The sequence below is a fragment of the Phoxinus phoxinus genome (genome assembly GCF_949152265.1).
Source record: "Phoxinus phoxinus genome assembly, chromosome: 21".
Classification (NCBI taxonomy): Eukaryota; Metazoa; Chordata; class Actinopteri; order Cypriniformes; family Leuciscidae; genus Phoxinus; species Phoxinus phoxinus.
The window spans coordinates 7,267,552-7,289,075 of NC_136896.1; the positions used below are offsets into that span (position 1 = coordinate 7,267,552).

The 21,524-nt window shown below is 38.2% G+C and overlaps 2 protein-coding genes across 12 annotated transcripts in view; one reads left to right on the forward strand and one right to left on the reverse strand.

Moving 5' to 3' along the window:
- LOC306989738 (heparan sulfate glucosamine 3-O-sulfotransferase 3A1) overlaps window positions 1-19,488 on the forward strand; it is a 32,041-nt gene extending 12,553 nt beyond the window's left edge. The window contains exon 2 of the mRNA XM_079595685.1: window positions 16,263-19,488. Coding sequence (XP_079451811.1) covers window positions 16,263-16,884 — 622 coding nt within the window. The 3' untranslated portion in view covers window positions 16,885-19,488. The remainder of the gene's footprint in view (window positions 1-16,262) is intronic.
- Window positions 1-21,524, reverse strand: part of LOC306989739 (uncharacterized protein) — a 95,589-nt gene that overhangs the window by 59,921 nt on the left and 14,144 nt on the right. For 8 of the 11 annotated variants that reach the window (XR_013795707.1, XM_079595692.1, XM_079595690.1 and 5 more), the window contains 5 exons: window positions 20,169-20,315; window positions 12,264-12,725; window positions 11,899-11,998; window positions 8,746-8,795; window positions 7,660-7,750 (listed from right to left, as the gene is read on the reverse strand). The gene's annotated coding sequence lies outside the window, so the exon portion shown is untranslated. Of the gene's footprint in view, window positions 1-7,659; window positions 7,751-8,619; window positions 8,796-11,898; window positions 11,999-12,263; window positions 12,726-20,168; window positions 20,535-21,524 lie in introns of those variants that run through there. The other 3 variants (XM_079595688.1, XM_079595689.1, XM_079595694.1) reach the window with 3 other exon arrangements.

Below are 21,524 nucleotides of genomic sequence, written 5' to 3' on the forward strand. Positions count from 1 at the left end.
TCTACAATAGACGCTTAAAATAAATGTAATTAAAATACATTTTAATCATAATTTTTATCATTTGTCCAGTACTCAAAACAAAAATCAACCACTAGCTTGTTATGACCCCTTCACGACCTGGCCCTAAAGCCTTAAACATATAATAACACTCAAACCGCACACTAGTACTGTATCTATGTCATTCTTTTGAGAGTGAGTGTGACAGCATTTTTAAAGAGCTTGGACAGATGAGACAGGAAAAGATAGTTTTTAATGACATCCTCCTGAAACAGGACACCCTGAGAACTGCGATGCCTCTGAGGTCCTTCAAATCTCTCATTCCTTCATCCTTTTGAGAGACACACCCTTCAGCTACTGTCTCAAGTACTGACGTTTCCGCTGTCTCTGCTGAAATACAAGTAGTTATTACTTCTATTTGTTTGTACATTGACTGTTGACCACAATTCACTGTATATAGAGGTCACAGAAAGTATTTGGACACTAGACACTTACAAATCTATTAATGTCATTAACAAAATAATCAAACCAATTTATTATAAAGATTTAAAATATAAAAACCAATGGGATTTATTATTGAAATAATATTCACTTAAAGTATCATATTCGTATGTGACCTCACTCGTAAGATTGACACGATTTGTCAAAACCCCAGTGATGAGTAGGTTTAGGGGCGGGGTCAGGAGTAGGCCATTCGTACGAATTCATACATTTTTGTATGCGATTTAGCAAAAATCGTACTAATTCGGACGATTGAGGTTGTATGATTTTGTACGAATTGGCCACCTTGTAAAATATGTACGCATTGCTGTGAGATCGGGTTGGATGAACTACATCTGCGGCTATTTTGCTAGAACCGAAGAGGAAAAATGTTAGTTCTGAGAAAAGCTTGGGCTTAATTTGTCTTCAGATGTTTTGTTATTGAAATACATTTTAAGTGTGGCATGCAAATACACACAGTCACAACAGCAAGTATTACATTAGAAGAGGGTGAGAAATCAAAAAAGTCTGTGAGCCACTTTTAAATCAGAATGATCAACTCAAGAGGAACTGGCCTTTTCTTATCCACATTAGTTTATCAAACTCACATAACTCAAGTTATATTTAGCCATAGTCTTCTGGAAGTATTTATTACTCCTCCTCATTTTATCTCTGAGGAAGTTTGAAATCCTCCTTTTTGTCAAGAGACCTTTGGGAAAATAGCTCGGGAAAATGCTGTAATAGAGATTTATGTCCTTTTTAAAAAAATCTCTCAGTCAGATCCCTTCCTGTTTCCTTCCGGTGTTTACTGTACACAGGCGGACCATTGTGGGTGATTCATTTTCATTTGCTTATCACCTTAATTGAGGTCCCTCGGAGTTTCCGCAACAACCATTATTCCATTACACAAACTCTCCTGAGACATTTTATTAACACAAACGAGGCCACCACACCTAATGATCCTCTAAGCACATGACAATCCCACACATCAATGTGCCAGATCAGACCACGAGGTCCTTAATCACTTCATCTGCTCAGAGAAGAGTTAAGAACGGACTCAGAAGTCCTGCCTATAGTTATTGGGTCTTCCCATCCCTATAACGTTGGCTAGAAAACCTTTGACCATGCAAATAACTTGTTTGTGCTAAAATCACACAGCTTCTTGCTTTCTCGTGAGATCGGGCTGAGCGCTGCTCCATATTTGACGCAACTGATTTAAATATGTGGAAATGTGTTAATGATGTGTGGAGGATGTGGAAATGTCAATGTCATTTTTAAGTGCTAATTTACCTGTCATCACTTTCTCACACTGACACAAACACTGATGCGGAGCTTCTTTAAACTACAGCACTGAAAGATTTAGAGCTGGCAGAATGTTTTCCGCATAATTGCAAAAAAAAAAAAAACTCCAACACACACACTCACTTGTTTTTAATCTACTCACTTCTGCGGCCTCAAACTGCGAGTAAATGACCAACTGCCTCCTCTGCAATTTTCATACATCGTACAGCTCGTGATAGCTAATGTATATGCAAAACAGATGCCATTATATATCAGATGTTAAATCACCGAGAATATGAATGCAGCTAATACGCATTTTATTCTCTATATTTCGGCAAATGTTTTTTCCTTAAGCGATGCTCGTACAGTGATCCAGTCCTCATTATAATCCATTTCAATCTCTAATCGTTCTTTTCACGCCCCGTTTTTATCCATAGACTTTGTTTGGTGTGTGCAGGGCATTTGTCTTTCAAGCATGGCCTCGCTCAATCTCTCTCTCGATTCCCCACCAAAAATTCACACATTATCTTCCTTCAGCACTCTCCCATTATGCTAATGCATTTTGAGGAGCGATTGCATCTGTATAAAAAATAGAGTAAAATCTCTCTGATTGATTAGGCGAGTTATCATATCGGGACGGCCCACCCCAACACCATTAAGGCCGACACAGACGACTCTTCATTTATAATCACTGCCACGAAGAGTGTGTAGCCTTGAATATAAGTGTGTTTAGCAAGAGTTATTTTTGAAATAAGCACATTAGTTCAGACAGATAACTTTGATTGTGTTTAAATACACCACCGAAAGAAGCATAATCGTTCACATAGATGTCAGATACTTTACGTCAGTTTGTATTCAAATTACCAGTCCTTTGTTTTCCGGGACAGCCTCCATGACCCCTAAGCTTGCCAAAATTCGAAATTTAAAATTCTTCCATTGTTTTTCTTGTTTGCGAAAGAGGCATATTTTCCAAACAGTCACTCTATCAAAAACCAATCTTTCTGTTTTGTTTCAAGACAACAGGCCGAGTTCTCAATAGGTCTTTTGTTAAAGTCTTACAACAGCATCCTTCTGTAATCCATTCCTCATCTTCCCCTCTTCATTTAAATAACAGTCCCGTCGGAAACCTAACCGTTGTTGACAGCTTTTCACAACACCCTCCGTCACACCTCCTATCAGCAAAAGGACCATTTCTACGCAGCGGTATGGATTTTCCTTCACTGTAGGAAAAAGGAAGAGGTATTTCTACATGTTTCTATTCTCTCAGGACAGATATTTCTTTTTATCAGGGTTCACCGCATATTTTTTGGTTCTGTTGAATCTGGGTTCAAGCCCAGTCCAACCACTGCTCAGTTCAGACACGTTACAAACCACAAAGGCTTTCTTCATTTCCCTACTCATCTCTTCCCCTCTATTTCAATCTTCCTGCATATTAAACATACTAATTCAACAGCCGTAGATAGCGCAGTTCTTTCATTGTACCGTCACGGTCACCTGTACCGCATGATTCAGCCACCGCAGGATCTGAACGAGGTGCACGCAGCTCCATTTTTCCTTGAGCTATTTACTTAATGGCTAATGCAAAAAAAGGCCTCCGAAATGGAAATGGCACATTAGCCCACCCCTTTTTCCCATTTTCTAGCCCTCCTGCCTTTCTTCACACTTCTCGTTCGGATAAATTACAGTGCCAACACATTATTACGAGGCACATTACTTGTTCCGCCCAATATGTAAGAGGAAAGGGGAACGAAATCCCATCAAATATTTAAAGCAACAGACTTATAATCAGCCTTGTGATGGGCAAGAATATAGAATATAGTATATAAGAGTATATGTAACTAGATTTGCATTTCCTGAAGGAAAGGCAGCAAAAAAAAAAGTGTTTTAGGTAGAAAGTTTAATGTAAGCTTAGGTTTAAACTTTGGTTTTAAATAGATGTAATAAAGAAAAGAAAGATTTTCATTCAGAATGCAAATACATGCAAGAGAGAAGACGCAGGTTCAACATTATGACATTTGGTTACTACGCACTTGAGAACTAATGACGTTGTGAACCAATGAATGTCATTGACATCCAACCGGCACCACGGGCTTTTTTTATACTAAATGTTGTATAGGAAATAAAATATGTATGTATGCATTTAAATACATAAATAGTTAATTCAAAACAAAACAAAAATTAAAAATAACCATTTTAAAATTTAAAACAAACCCCTAACCAGAATGTTTAAGCAATATTAATTTATGTGCTGCCTTGCAAGAACTGTAATGAGTTTATATGAAGCATGGGATAAAATGGCATTTTAAAACATGCTAATCTGAGCTGTGAAGTCTGTATGATGGCAGGCTGTAGCAGCGCAGGGAAGAGTTGTGAGTGAACTGGCACCATGACAGGCAGAGCAGGATGGGAGTCTTTTGTGTTAGCAGAGCTCAAAGTATAAGAGTCTTATGGAGAGAGAGAGAGAGAGAGAGAGAGAGAGAGAGAGAGAGAGAGAGAGAGAGAGAGAGAGAGAGAGAGAGAGAGAGAGAGAGAGAGAGAGAGAGAGAGAGAGAGAGAGAGAGAGCTGATGAGGAACAGAGACTGAGTGAAGAACAGACTCAAGTATAATCACATGGAAAGAGCTCAGAAAGAGGAGAGAGAGAGGGAGTGTGTGTGTGTGTGTGTGTGTGTGTGTGTGTGTGTGTCTTACGTGACAGTAAAGTGCAAGTAAGGCTGATGAAAGAGCAGAAATTAAACAAGGAAGAAATAAAGATTATAGCTTACAGTAAGAGAAGAAAAGTTTAAGACAACCAGCGAGGGACTTAGAGAGAGAGCAGACTCTGTATAATCAGCTTTGCTCCTCACTCTTCCATAAAGTGCTTGATGGTTCATCCCTAAGCCTTCTTTTTCTTTATCATCTTCCCTTTTCCCTACTTTCATCCATTCCCAAACCACACTAGTCGGCCTCTGCCTCCTTCTAGCTCATATTATTGGTCTAAATAGGTCAATAAAAGTGGTGCAGACACCAAAACGCCTGTATTATAATATAAAAAGGAATTAAACCTCTGGCTTTTGTAGAAATGCCATTACCAGGTTGACCCTGCACAGCTTCATATGGTTTAAACAGTTTTTTTCTGTATGATTTCCAAAATGGGTTAGACGAACATATCATATAACACCTCAGGCCAGACATCCCAATCTGCATACTATCTAACATAATATGCAAGCTTATAGATTAGTACACTTCAAATCACAGTATGTTGAAAATAGTATCAAAAGGTGCTGGGTTGGCATACTCTTTCTGGTGTTTTTTAGGGGGTTTTTTTAGGTTTTAGCAAACTACTATCATTATTGTTCATTCTTTTGGTTAGGCGCCAAAATATCAGAGCTATATTGATAAAAAAGGAGGAGAAAAATAACCAAATGACATCCGCTGGGATTCTTAAATGCACATCCAATGCCTTACCATCAATGGACGCTTTACTTAGTAATTGGAGAGGAGTATTCATATTTATAAATGACCATCTGAACATGAAAGATATGTCCAGGCTGTATTTCTACTACAAACATGCACACTTGTAGAATGTATTCAAAAAGTATGTTCTTTATCAAATCCAGCACATGCAGTGACATTTCACAATTTCCTAATTTCCAAACATAACATTGGCCAATTTTGTTGAGGCAAAGCCCACAAGTTTTCGGTTAATATCGCCCACAACACAAATGCTAGAAGGTTGGTTTGTTTGCATCTATTTCATATGACATTATACTATATAAGTCCCAATAATAATGCACTGGTGCACTAGTTTACTATTAATATGTATATATCATAATAAATCACATTTCAAACAAAGCACAATTATAAAACACTTTATAATCAGTAGTACAGTGGCTATAATTATTACAGTATCGTGTTTGGTGCCAGATGTTTCTTGAGCACCAAATCAGCATATTAAAATGATTTCTGAAGAATCATGTGACACTGAAGACTGGAGTAATGATGCTGAAAATTCAGCTTAGCCATCACAGGAATCAAATGTATTTTATAATATTACTGTTTTTACTGTTTTTTTTATTTTTTTTATCATGCATCCTTGGTGATCATAAGATACTTTTTTCAACAAAAAAAATCTTACTGTCCCCAAACTTTTGGTGCCTTTAGAGCAGAACAATGGCTGGCTTTATTCAGCTGCTGTTCTACATGATCTTATATTGTGGGAGGACCAGGTGCCGGGAATTGAGTTGGGATTTCCCTTCTTTACAGCATTGGTGGTGTGTGAGTATGCACCCATGTCCTTGCCCTATTTGCATTCACACAAGCATATACTAGTCATATACTTACATTAACTTGTATTACTTGCGTTTTACTGAAGCAGCAAACACGGAGTGATCCGGGAGTGAACTCAGTAGCAAACGGTGACATAAGTCTCCATTTCAACAGATTAAAAAAATCCAGATGATGAACGAGCCTCTCGGACTTATTTCACAGCCATAGGGCATTGGTTTCAGAACTGCTGGTCCATATTAGACAAGCAATGAGAGCACAGTGTCTAATTTATAGCTCTGTTACCAGAGCCACACACAAAAGAGGAGAGCTTGAGCACAGAGCAGCTTGTTCATGTCATCCTCACCCAGTTTGATTTATAGTGGCTCTGATGATTTTCTCTCCTTTGGAGAATGCTGAACCATCTCTTCTGGTCCTAATCTCAGAACGTGGACTAGACAAAATAACCTTTTTTTGCAAGTTTCGTTCATGATGTTCACGATACAAATGAGGCTCTCTGAAGCAGGAGCCCGATGGTGTTCGCTCTGGCACCAACTTTCTACATGACTACTTTTTTTAATTGTCGACTACAGATAAAAGGAATAGTTCAACCAAAAAGAACAGTTCTGTCATCATTTACTCACCCTAATGTCACTCATATGACATATGAGTTAGTTACTTTGTTCTGAGAAATATAACAGGAGAAATTTAACAGATTTTCCATGCAATTACAATGGGGTCCAAAGCTTTCACGCTTCAAAAAGGACTCAAAAGCACCATAAAACTATCATGTACACTTTTTAAAAAGTGGTCTATATGACTCATGCTAAATATACTACGTCTTTAGAAGCCATACAATTCTCGTGAGGAATAGGCCAAAACTGTATGGTAACAATGTGAAATTCACGACCAAACTATTCTTTTGAGTCATATCGTTCCAATGGAGCAGTTGATTCGGTTCACAAATACAGCCTGAATTATCTATTCGTGAATGACTAAATGACTGATTCAGTTTTCGAGTTCAACACACTGACTCAATGTTCTGTTCACAGTGGTTAATAGCTCACTGGAAGTGAATATTATCAGTGAATAATGGCATAAATGTAGGTCTGTACCTAACTTCACAGAAAGCTATTTGGCTTCAAAATATTCAATTATTATTTCAATTATTCACTGGTTGTTTATAACAGCAGATGTGCCGGTGCAAGCTCTTTCCACAAAGTGTCTGCTTCATACCTCTTTTATATCCGAAACCGTCAAGAATGAAACTTGCAAAAAGTCCACATTCTCAGAATTTACAGCTAAGGAGTAATATTTTTCAACAGGCTCATCTAATCAGAATGTAGAGTTGAAACCCTAATAAAAGTATAATCTGATTCTTTACTCTGCATACTGTATCTGCAGAGGGGTCAAACCCCACTGGCAATGATATTAGAGCCCTCGGTGAGAACACAGAAGGGGTAAAATACCAAGCAAAACATCACAGTAGTGCCTAGAGCACAACTTGATCTAGCAGTCAGTGCAGGTCTCTCACCCACAGCGTCACAACTAACAGGAAGAACTCTGACATGTGGAGCGAATCCTCTGAGCCCCTGTTATAATAGAGAGCATATGCAGACGTACTAGAGGTCTGAAAGTCATTTAGAAGAAGCAAGTACCTGCAGATTTCACTGTAGGAGTGCCAGACTAATGATACTGCGAGCATCACCGCAGCATGGATGCCATATGTGTTGGGTTTGATCACCTCAGCTGTAGAAAACACAGAAGAACATAATGTGGTCACAGCATGTGTGTTTCTGGTTCAGCGTGCCAAGCATAAAAAAGTGTGTATTTGTGAATATATTTGTGCCAATTAAGTTTATTTTAAAGCATCCAAAAACTAACTAAAAACTAAAAGTGGCCAAAATAAAGGTTTCAATTTGCAATTTTAAATCAAACATGAAAATGCCACGAGATAACTTGCCCGAACCCGAGAAATTTACAGATGCTATTTGAATTATAGAATTTAACAGTAACTTTTAAAGCACAAACATTCTTATATTAAAATCAATTATAAAACACTGAAAATAAAAACTGAAATAATTAAACTGAACTAACAGTATAAGTCACTTAGCAAAAATACACAAAGAGATATTTTCACTGTTCTGTAACCATATTTAATTATATATAGCTACTGTATAGTACATCTCTCTGTATACCTGGACCTTATTTTAGTTATAGATCCAAGGTATTACTTTAAAATACTGTGAAATCAAACAGTCTGTAACTGGGGATGAGGTGATTGTTGTTTTGCAGAGGTCAAGTTTTTTTGTTATTTTTTTCCTTATGTGGTTCTTACTGGGGGGTTTTTAATAGGTCTGGTGTAACAGACGTCTAATCGTCCCCAGCTTCCTCTTGAGGGATCGTATCCACGCCTGGCAGAAAGACTGAACCTGGCAGAAAATCATTGCCTCTTAACGGAGGGCTTAAATGGAAGAGGATATACTAAAGAATAGGCCGTTTAAAGTTAACTAATCTCTGCACAGCTCAGCAATCGAACACACAGACATTTTTTTTCCCCATTCGGTGCTGACTCTTAATAAATATATGGTGTCCTGCACCCTGGTGAACCCTAGTACCTCAAATGCAGATTTACTGAAAAAGTTGTTTCAATCACATGGACAAGTTGGAAGAACCAGCACCACTTAGGTATTAAGCTGATCTTCAGGGAATACAAAACCTCTAAAAATGAGGCTTGGCATTACGTTTAGGCATCTTATCAGTCTTTTAAGTTCTTGATATCCTCTTGACTTTGCTGAAAAAGAAGAGAGAAAGTGTGTAAGACACTAACACCTTAAAGAATAATTTTGTCTGTAACTCCTATGACTGTGACTCTGCAACTCAGAAACAAGTGGGTCAGAAAGACATTAAAAAGTAATGCAGATGCTATATTGAAATGTAGTTTCAAACGTACAGCAAAGCCTTTAGTTTGAGCCTACCACACAAACACACACATATATGCACATACCCAGACACACTTGGAAACACATATGCAAAGATTTTTTTTGCATCTCAATTATAGTGACCAGGAGTGTAGAATCCATTATAATACTCCGATATATCTTAGGCAGTCCGATCCCATAACAACTTAAAAAGGATATGCTGAAAACCACAGTGGTAATTTATTTGGTCAAAGTCAAGTCCAATGTATTGCGGCATACATAGTAAACTGTGCTGTACTTCACACAATTATGGATATTCTATGCATACAGTACAGGTGTATACATACTATGTTATCCTGAACATAACTACTACACACACACACACACTTTGACGATCCTCCAGTTGCACACACTCACACTAATGCATGAAATGCCTCTCTAGTAACCCGTGCTGTTTGGTCTGTTTCTGCGACGGCAGCGGGGTGGGGGATCAGGACTATAAATCCACAAATGTCTTCAGCCACACTCGGCTCATTTCAAGCATTCACTTTTCAATCCACAGCCCAGTTTAGCTGCCAAGAGGATCAGAGGAGCGGTCAGGGTTTTCCCTCAAAGCAAATGCAACATTAAAGTTTCCCATCTCGTAACGGAAGGCCGTAAGGAGAAGACGAGGTTTTTCATGTCTGTGTGTGAGTGTGTGTGTGTGTGTGTGTGGGTGGGTGTGGATTTTAACCGGTGGAACGTAAAAGCATGTTCATCCTCTGATGGCACAGAGTGTGGTTTCTCTCTTTCTTTCATTCCAGCCCATCATTTTCTAGAGTTAGAGAGGGTGAATTATTCAAAAGAAGGTTGCCACAGAGATACTGCTTATTTTTCCTCTCTTACACAATAAACTTGGGACTCACTCAAGGCACAGGGAGATGTAGACAGAGAGAGCGACAGAGAAAGCCACACTGTGCTTAAAATGCTGCTGATATATTTATAAGAACAGACTGTAAAGCTAACTCTATAAAAATTTTACAAAATTGTGCAAAGGTAGTTGGTGTAGAAGGGGGGGGGGGGACCTGCAACACACCAAACCAACACTTTACCACACTTCCTGTGGGCAGATTTATTTGTCCAAAATATGGTTTAATAAATAGCATTCAATATAGAATTTTTGTAGGCATATAACGAATTTCCGGCTTCCCAATTATTCCTATTACAATGAAAGTAGAGCGCCTCACCTTAAAAAACAACAACTTTTTTTGCATTTTCCCTTTTACTGGCCCATTTTGACTGTGCTTTGAATAAAGTACAGTGTGTGTGTGTGTGTGTGTGTGTGTGTGTCTCAGGTCTGGAAACTTTGCTCAGATGCCTAAATTAGATTTTACTGGATTATGACAGGAGTTTAAATCACTGACTAAATTAAAACCATAAGGTACCAGTGAACATCTTTGTGTGTGTGTGTGTGTGTGTGTGTGTGTGTGTGTGTGTGTGTGTGTGTGTGTGTGTGTGTGTGTGTGTGTGTGTGTGTGTGTGTGTGTGTGTGTGTGTGTGTGTGTGTGTCACACACATTCATGAATATGTCATGAAATGAGCCATTTGTTTAAAATTTCATCTCCCATATTTAGTCTCCTTGAGAAATATGTCCCTACAGTTTTATCCAGTTTATTCTCTTTATGAAATGAAATATAAACCTTTCTGCAGATTTCCCTGCATAACCTGCAGCTATAAATCCAAGAGCTAGAATTCCAGAGTTTTTTTTTTTTTTTTTGCTAACTTTCCTAAACTCTTAGGTTGAATTACCTTATTTTTGGATGGTCATGTTCGGTCATTCTAATGTGATCTATCTATTATAATTAACTAAATACATTTTTATTTTTTATTTATATTATTTAAAATCAAATTATTTAAATAATATGAAAATTATTTTATTATTTTGTGATAAAGCAAATCATTAGTTCTGGCAGATCACGTCAGTCAAGCTCGCATCAGCTGATCCACATCTACCTATAAGAATACGACGCCTATATCACAGCCTGTTCAACTACTATGTAATTTAGCAGTCACTGTAATATAGACAAATATTTAACTGCAGATGCTGTGATTGACCAATCAGAACCAAGTATTCCACAGATCTGTGTAATGGTAATGATGCAATGACTCTGTATTGCTTAAAGAAAAACTCCACTTCTTTTGGAAATATAGGCTTATTTTCCCAACTCCCCTAGAGTTAAACACACTGTAAAAAAATATTTTCATGATTTGTTATCACAACTTTTTATCTTTTGTCAAATCAACTTTGATGTCAACTAATGTGTGAAGATAACATACTATTTTGAGTTTCTGTTTATTAAACCATTCTTCTTCATTGTATTAACTCAAATTTTTTATTACAACGGACTCAAAATTTTAAGGCAACAAGGTAACTTGCTTTTTTAAGTTAAACCAAAACATGTTTTACAGTGCAGTTGAGTTTTACCGTTTTTTAATCCATTCAGCCGGTCTCCGGGTCTGGCAGTAGCACTTTTAGCATTGCTTAGCAATCTATGCTAAAAGCTAAAAGCAATCACTTTTAGAATTGCTTAGCATCTATGCTATATGCTAAAAGTGCTACCGTCAGACCGGGAGATCGGCTGGATGGATTCAAAAATGGTAAAACTCAACTGTTTAGCTCTATGGGAGATGTTATTCCTATTTCCAAAAGAAATTGGAGTGTTGCTTTAAGCAAAATGCACAACCTCTCACACACAGATGTCACTCTTTGCCAAGTGCAAGACAAGATATTTGCTGAAAAGTGAAGTGACAAAAAAAACTACAATAAATGACATAAGACAATCTCCACTTCCCTGCCACTAAACTGTGTGGATGGCAAATAACAAAATCTCACAGACATGTCAGACAATAACAGCTTGCAATGCTTTTGCCTTGCTTTTCTGCTTTTGATGGTTGAGTGATCTCGGAGTGGAAACACATATCATTCCCAGCACTCACCTGCTCTGCTGTCCGTCAGAAGTGATTCGCTCTCGCATATCCTCGCAAACTTCGGGCCGCTTCAGGACAGGTGAACCATCGCAGCTACATAAAGTCCCGGCTGACAGGGTCACAAAGTCAGACAGTTGTAGTTAATTTGTGTTATTTCAAAACACATAGACTCACACACGCTAAGACTGTGACGGTCGTTGTAAATCACAGACACACTCCATTGACCTCCACTAGAGTTCAGCGGTGAGAAAAAGAGAAAGAATGAGAGAAAGAGACTGTCTGGCCAGAGGCTAGAAATATTGAGCCAATTATCTGACAATTATCTGCCCTGGTTGCCAGCGTGGAGTTGTGGAAGATATTTATGGGTGCTTTACCTCTCTATGGGGAGACATGAATCTACAGCGGTGTGGCCTCCGTACCCTCGTGCCTTTTGTGATTACCGCCCGTTTGACTCGCTGTGCCCCCGTCCGTCCCTGTCGCCACACTTGCACTTCGGCAGGAAGACGTAAATCTGCCCTGATATGGAGAGAGATGCTTGGCAGCAGTTCATTTGTATTAAACACAAATGGAGCAGAATGCTTTAAGAAAAGGTTGAATGAATTTGTGCAATATGCTATAGTGCCTTTTCAAGCCATTTTGTTCAACAAAAAAAATAATGCAGCTTGTAATATTATGATTTTTATTTTTAATTAGTTTGAATTGGGACATGAATTTAACATCAAGATCCAATATATATGTAACTTGCTTTGCTTAAAGGGATAGTACACTCAAAAATGAAAATGTTGTGATCATTTACTCAATCTCACGTTGTCCAAACTGGTGTAAATGTATTTTTTCTGTGGAGCAGTTGAATTTTGTTTAATATTTTCAGTGAAATTGATTAACTTAAGTTTTCAGGCTTCAGAAAGGACACAAAATCACCATAAAATATTTAAAATTAATCCTTCGCTATATTCCATGTCTTCTGAAGTCATACAATAGCTCTACATGTAGGTGGGAAACAAACCAAAATTTAAGTAAATTACACTGAATCTTCCCCTCCAATAATTGGGTAATTCAACCAGATTATTGAGTCTGTTTTGAACTCAAAAACCAAATGATTATTTAAAAATATGTGACTCAAAAATGAAACAAATATCATTACTTCTCTTAGATTGTATGTTGTAAAAGTTGTAAGGTCCTTTTTGCATCGTTTTTAATTGTCATCCATGTTTGAAACAACCTGTGGATGAGTAAATTATGAAACTGTCCCTTTAAAGCTCATTGTCTGCATATAAGACAAAGCATTTGGCTGACATTCTTCAGTTGGATCGCTACGTGTCGGACCCTGCAATGAACCGGATGTGTTTAATGGCTGAAGCTTTCTGCCTGTATTAAACGGCTGAATGTGTGTTCAGGGAGTCATATTCTTACAGCGTGAAGAAGACATCAAACACTGCTCTGAAAGGACTGTAAATCATTTGTGCTCGGAGGCAACGCTACTTCAAGTGTTACATCATTTGCGCCGCCAATAAACATCTGTTAGAGAAAGCCTCACTTTCCCTTGCCAGGGAATGGAGGAAAATATTCTTTCACTAGCACCCTCCCTTTTATACGGTCCCTCAGAGAACGGTAAAGCTGTGAAAGCTGTCCATCTTTTTCTCTTTCGCTCTGTCTTCCCTGCTCTCCCTTATCCCCCTCTCTCTCTCTCTCGCTTATATCACTTGATACAAGAGTTTGTTTAACTTTTAAACTCTCTACGGGCTCGAATGTCTGAGAAATGGCCTTGTGCTGGGACAGAGAGAAGATTTATCCTGACTGCTGGTCTATTTCAAACATTCGCATCCCAAAAGATGATTCCGGTCTTTTACTCATTTCTTGTACTGATATTTTTAAGGGTTAGTGCACCCTAAAAGGAATACTTTGTCATGATTTATTAATGGTGTTCCCAAACCTCTATGATTTCCATTCATCCTTGGAACAGATAAGGAGAAAGGTGGGTTTTTTTTCTGTAAAATGAAAGAATGAAACTGAAGCATATGTGCACTGTTGAGCTAGAGAGAGAAACAATAAAATGAAATTAATCATATTTATAAAATACATATTTGTATTTAATTATATATGCTGACAATTCAGCTTTGCCGTCACAGGAATAAATTACATTTTTAAATATATTACAATAAAAAACATTTGTTTTAAATTGTAATATTATATTCACACTATTACTGTTTTTACTAGATATTTTGAAGTAAGTTAATGAAGCTGTGGTGAGCATAAGAGACTTCTTTCAAAAACATTTTTTTTTAAATCACCGACCCCAAACTTTTGAACTGTAGTATGTAACAAAAAAATGACACCTGTATAGTGTTTCCATACCCACCATTAAATTAATTTGTGGGATTGTGGTACCTGGACTTACTTTCAGCACAACTACTTTGCCTTGACAACAAGAAGGATGCAACTTATTAAATATAAATGCTATGTTTGGACCAAGCTCATGTCTATTTCATAAAAGAGGCAATGTTTTGCATTTTGCAATAGACAAAGTTTGTCCCCGATGGCCCCACAACCTGAAAGTTGGGCCCACCTGGCCATTAGGAATCTACCCATCAATAATTAGTCACAAACTCACATGTGGAGCTCATACGGCTTGCTTAGATTGTGTTGAATTCTTTAAAACACCCCATGAATTATACACACACATACATATATATTGCACATTTGTCTTTTTGGCTTCATAATGTACTGTAACTTTGCAGCATATTTAGTAGTAAATGTAGGTAGTTCAGTGAACCTGTCAAACAGAATATGTACATGCATGCTATAATTAATGAACAAACAAACAAATTCATTAATGACACATTTAAATGCAAAACAATATGATGAGACAATATACATTTACAGTACATTACACTTTGTCAGGTAGTTTAACATAAGGGCTGCACATTTTAATACACTATAAAAGAACAATAACTAAAAGCAAATGAAAAAACAAGCAATGATAGTACCTGGGATTTTGTATAGGTGGTGAATTGTGTAGCTGGTGGTTAAAACTCCCATGACCACTGAAAGGTCAAACCTCAGTAGATAGTTATCCTTATTAGCAAAACGCTTTATCCCTGATTATTTTGGGGGTACTGAACCTGTTATAAGCATACTGGTAAAGTCAGTTAAAACATCGGCTTAAATGGAAAAACAAGTTATTAATATGCATGCAAAAAGTTTTGCTGTGTGTTACATCACCACTTTAATTTGTGCTCCAGTAACAACTTCCGTCTGTGGGAGTGCTGCAAGCCCGACTCCATCAGCAACCTACGGTGTTCACTTGAGCGAAGCGGCCCAGCTGCACAGCACATAAACACTCGCTGCTACATGCTGGATAGTCGCTGGGCTCTTGTTTTTACCAGGAGGCATGAATTTGTGGTGGCATGTGACAAGAAATACAATTGCCAATGAAAAATAAGGACCTTTTTCAGAGCGACCTAAAGGGCTATCTAAAGCCACTGACCCCGGCCCACTAATGCCATTACAGCCCATAAACTGCCATCGGGGGTTGAGGGAGGCCATTTTGTCAGGGCCTAAACCCCCAAGTGGAGGGAGATAAATAATTGAGGGCTGCATTCTGCACTTGGGCTGAATTTGAAGCAAACGGGCCTTATGAGGCTCTAAATGGTGGAGTGCAGTGCTGTAAATCATTAATCCACTGCTTTTATCCTCTTTGGTTCAGGTCAGTGTCTTGAAGGCACTAGAGAGCAGTGGGGACGAGAGAGTGAGAGCGGCATGGACACACAGATTAGACTCTTTTCTTCCTCTTCAAGATCTGAAAGGGCTAGAATGCAAAGCACATGAGAAAAATCACATGCCCCTTGCTGGCTTGTAATGGAAACAAAACAAATTGTTATTTTTCTTAAGAGAGGACTATCTTAAATGCCAGCATGAGCAGAAACTTTATTTATTTATTTTCAGATACACTGTCTTGCAGTTTTGTCGAATAATTTGTCTTGTTATTTGTGCTACAAAGGAAAAGAAACCAATATGATAGAAGACGGGGTCTAGGGTCATGTGATGTTCAGGTCACTGCCTGATGGTCTAATGGAGTCTCAATTAGCACTAAGAGCCTCTGAGAAAAGCAGTCATTCTCTCAGAAATGAACAGAGGTCTATGAGAACAACTCAGTGTTAGATGCTGTTTAAGAGAGAGAGAACAAAGCTTTAGATACAGTTTACCAATTGAACTACTGACGAAAATATTGTAAAAGTACGAAAAATGTGCATCATGAGTCATGACAATATACAAATATATATACACCGTTATCTTTTGACCAGTAGTGTACATATTGGCTGTTAACATAACTGTTGCTATAATTTCATCAACTTATCTCGGTTTCTTTACAGAGACCTGATGCCTAAGACCCTGGAGGGCCAGATCACCATGGAGAAAACGCCAAGCTACTTTGTGACCCGCGAGGCTCCGGCCCGGATCTACGCCCTGTCCCGCGAAACCAAGCTGATCGTGGTGGTCCGGGACCCCGTCACACGAGCCATCTCTGACTACACGCAGACACTGTCCAAGAAGCCTGACATTCCTACTTTTGACAGCCTGACGTTCAAAAACAGGACTACAGGGTTGATCGACACCTCGTGGAGCGCCATTCAGATCGGCATCTACGCCAAACACCTGGACAACTGGCTGCAGTTCTTCCCCATGAGCCAGATCCTGTTCGTGAGCGGAGAGCGGCTGATCAGCGACCCGGCCGGAGAGCTGGGCCGCGTGCAGGACTTCTTGGGGCTCAAGAGGATCATCACAGACAAACACTTCTACTTCAACCAGACCAAGGGCTTCCCTTGTCTCAAAAAGGCCGAGGGCAGCAGCAAGCCCCATTGCCTCGGTAAAACCAAAGGGCGGACCCACCCAAACATTGACCCTGAGGTCGTGCAGAGACTTCGAGACTTCTACAGGCCTTTCAACATGAAGTTCTACCAGATGACTGGCAGGAAATTTGGATGGGATGACTAACAGTAGACCGTGAGATAGACCATGAATGTTGGAAAAAGGAAGAAACAATCTTACTGTGACCTCACCAGCAACATGACTATGATAAGTTCCTCTCTCTGGAAAAATAAAATAGCCCAAAATTGGCCCAATCTGGCTGTGGATAAATTGGAGCAAATGTGCGAAGAAAAGTCCACATCCAACCCAAATTAGGTACAGAACTTTGAACAAATGTCAAAAACTAGAGTAAATGTCCTCACACTGCTATTCAGATTCCAGATTCAAATGTGACATTTTGACCTCTTTCATCCTCATCAGGCAAAAAGAGAGAGTTAAACATTGCCTTTGTTGATAAATAGTGTAGGCATTTATTTATTTATTTTTTACCATCGGGTTTTTGCCATATTTGTCATTTCAATGGCCCCATACTGTACCGTAAGAGAACCTAAGAGAGACAGCTGAAAGCTGAAGAGATCCCTCTAGAACTATGCATTTGGACATTGAACTGTGAATTATATGTCTGGAGTTGGAGATCAGATTAGTCCTTCTGCCATATTTAAAGTAGAAAAACAATAGCTGCCTGTATATCTTTGTAATTATTTGGAAAATATCAAAACAATAAACATTTTTATTTTTTTTACATTTATTTATTTAAAAAATATATGTACACATACTGTATACAGTTTACATATTTTTAATCTTCACTAAACACCTCCCTTCACTTTTTTGCATGTGCAGGGGTGATTTCTTTTGTATTTTGAAACATATAACACAATGCCTTTTCTAAAATCTTTAATGTGGTCTAAAAATGTGCACATTTAAATGTTTACCATCCAGTTCACGGAGATTGCTTTTTTTATATTTACTGAGAGATATGAGTTATGAAACATTGTTATTTAAAAAATATTACTTGTGTCAATGGATCAAAGACAACAATTGGGCTGCCAATGAGGTAAACATGCAGAATGCAGTGGCATTTCCCACGGATTAGTTTTTTTGGTTTCACATAAACAAATATGTGTTCAAATTGTGATTTGACTGGATGGCAAGCTTTTAAGAGTCCATTTAAAGCTACGTGAATGATGTGTGTGTGAGAGAGAAAGACACTGTTACAAAGCAGCAGACACTCAATAGTGTTTAAATGCCTCATATGATCCATCACGGTCATATTTGAACTCTCTGACCGACCAGAGTGAGGCCAGGTGGGCAGGAACGCCAAAAGTTCCTCCGGGGCTGACCAGTTGCGCCGTGAAGGTGACTGGGGTGACACTCAATTTAAAGGTGATTTGTATAAGTTTTCAATGTGAAAATGCTTTAAAACCCCACCTTTAAAAAAGCCATCCATAGTTTGGTTTCCTCAAAGTTTGGGGTGGGTTTACCTGTTTAGAAACTCAAAAACAGTCATTCATTTTTTAGCTTTTGGCGGTGCTGAAATGACACACATCACCTTTAAGTTCAGCGGGAGTGTAATTTTTTTTTTTTTCTTTGCAATATTATCAATGACATTATTCTTTTATAATTATGTTATTTAATTTGAATAATGGATTTTATAAAGCACACTTTTAATAAAAAAATGACAAAAAAACAACATTAGACTGATTCTTTTTGCAATCCTACATCAATAAGAACCTAAATACAGAGCTTATTAGCTCACAATTATGACACTCAGTTCTTAGTTAATGCTACATGAATGCAAAAAATCAAAATGCAGTGTTTTGTGGCTCCAGAAAGGCTCAAGACCATGGCAGCAGACAGCAGCCCTCATCCTCCACTGGCTTCAGTCCTATCTGTCCTGCTCCATCCAGCCTCTTTGTCTTAGCTTATCTCTGTCCACGCCAGACAGTTCCAGGATGCTTCGAGGCCCCCAGAAGATGCTCCTCATTGTGGGTTTATTATTTTCTGGATTGTGCATAAGCCTGTCGGGAGTTTGCTTTTCTAATTTGGCTGGTTAACGACCATTTGTCGAGCCTTGCTGGAAACGGCGACGGCAAGACATGGACAAAATGGATATTTGGATGGTCCACTTGCACTGGCAACCACATAAACCTCTTGAGGAGGAATTGGGTTTTTAACCCAACCTTTATCTTTTGCTCGCCCTCTCAGTTTATCACTTGCAAATGTACCTCCGCTTTAAGGCTCTTGACAGCCACCAGCTCTCCACCAATGTCTCGTTCCTTGGCTTTCGTTTGTTTTCGTTTTCATCGCTGGCCCCCGTGCTCCCCAGAGTCCCGTCGATCCACTCTGTGCGTTTGTTTAAAAAAGAGACTGTGCAGCCTGGCTGGAATCTGACAGAGTTCATTATGAACTTAAATCTGACAGTGTTCATTATGAATTTAAACCGCGCGTTAACCTGACTCGCATCAAAATTAAATTCCACAGGTTGGGTTTCTAACAGACTCCGTTCCAGCTGTTCAGCTCAACCACATCACAATCCTAATCAAGGACTATCTATATAAAGCTGTCGAATTTAAGGATTGAGAACTTACTAATGAGCCCACAAGTGCTTAAACACATGCAATAATCCAAATGTCAAAATAATCATCCATCACTGTAAATCTACAATGCTTTGTATGATGTAAAAGTTTCTCAAATAACTTGGAATATATCATACTGATTTGCAAACAACTTTTCAAGAATCAGTTCAAAACCATTCACATATAGACTCCCAATCAAACTTTTTGTAGATCATTTTAGCCTTAGTTCAGTTTTTGCAAACTTGAATTTGGAAATCTTCTACTTAAAGCTGGAATACACCTCACAACTTTTAAAAAATTTAACTGATTTTTCTTTAACAAATTTTAAAACACTAGGCATCAAACAGACTTTCAGCTCATTTTGAACACAACAAACTTATGCAAATGCATGCATCACATTGCTAGGAGTGTGACATCAAAATAGTGTGTGTTCTTAAATCGGCTGAAAATATCTAAAGTATTTGATATCCTCCGACTGGATGAATCACAGTCTGAAGCCAAATTCTGTATCATACACGATGTGATTTCTTCCTAAATTGATCAACTCTGACTGCCAAAAATCTACAGACTTTCGGTAACTAGCGTCAACAAGGCCAGACGGAAAATTGGTGGCAAAAGTTGTGTAGTGTATTCCAGCCTTTACATTGCGGTTGACCAGATTTTAAATGCTGAACATTCTAACAATTATGTCATATTTGAATTTCAATGTCATATTTGATTTTATTCAATCTATTTAAACTAAGCTGCATTTGCATTGTAACGACAGTGGCACAAAGTGAGGCTCTGAATATGAAAGCCACAAACACACACACACACACACACAAAACACTATACCTGTCCTCAGCTGTCAGCGAGGGCCTGTCAGCTCAACACTGGGAGGGTGAAGACACCTGTGTGTAGTCACTTGTACACAATAACCCCCTTTCAGTGTCTTGTTAGCCCTGATAACACACTCATCCTGCCTCCACAAGACCATGTGTTCTGCAATAAGACAGATAGAGAAAATTGGACACAGATAGCAATATTAAAAGTTTATCTTTTACCAAGGGGCAATATTTGCAGCCTGAAAATTATTGTGAGGGGAATTTTCTAACTTGTTTAGAGGATTTTTCTTAAACATATACATAAATAAAAAGACACAAAAATTCACACATCACTCATTTAATAATTTAGCTATTTAAATAAACTGTAAAATAAAGTAATATAATTTGGGCTGTTTCCTAAAATATAAAAAAAAAACAGACACACACAGACGCACGCGTGTGATAAAGATATGCGTAATTTTTTTTTTTTAAATCACAACAAGAAAATTACTAAAAATTAAAATTAAAATAAAAACAAAATATAAAAATAAAAATGAATTCAAAATATTAATAGTGTCTCAATGATACTAAAATAACACAGACCTATTCTAAGACAATTACACCTTCATCTACCCAGGAAAGAAGCCCTACATTAAATGCTCTATAATGTCTAGCATCACCATAACATTTGATATCATTTCGGTTTCAAGTTTTGCAGTTGTTGTGGGTGGTTTCTGATTTAGGAGCTGATTTACTTTTGTTTTCATCAAATGAAGAAGTGCTAGAATTAAATATAATATCAAATTTTAAAAAGTATGATATATCAGAGAAAAACAAATGTCCCTATGTTTTACATATGGGGGGATTTTTTGCCGATCCTGGTAGATAAAATACCAAAAGGCAAATCTACTTTTACAAAGTCCACAAAGTTTAGGACAGGAAAATAAGGGAGAGGTATTTTAGACCGGTAAAGGCATCCAGTATAGAGGTTGCGTGCACGGTTCATTAAAAAGGTCATGCAATGTAAATGAGAATGTGGAGGGGATCAGTGGTCACCTTTGATGCTGTGAAGTGATGGTGGTCTCTACAACGCACACATGCAACTTTTTTGACATTATGTCGTGCGTATACACACACACGGAGCAGTCGGCCTGCGGTTGGCCATCAGGGGGGATCTGCACTTTGTTTTCGCTGGATCTCAGAAACAACGCTTAATCTTCATAATCATCTGAGCAAACATGATTCAAAAGCACAGCCTAAAGCCTGTATTAATAAAAGAGCTTTTCAGCCCCGCGTCTGGGATGGGTTTTTAAACGGTTTTGTTTCATCTTCGTGTGAATGTACAGTCCACACAAAGAGCAAGTGATTTTCAAATGAAGCGGAGCTC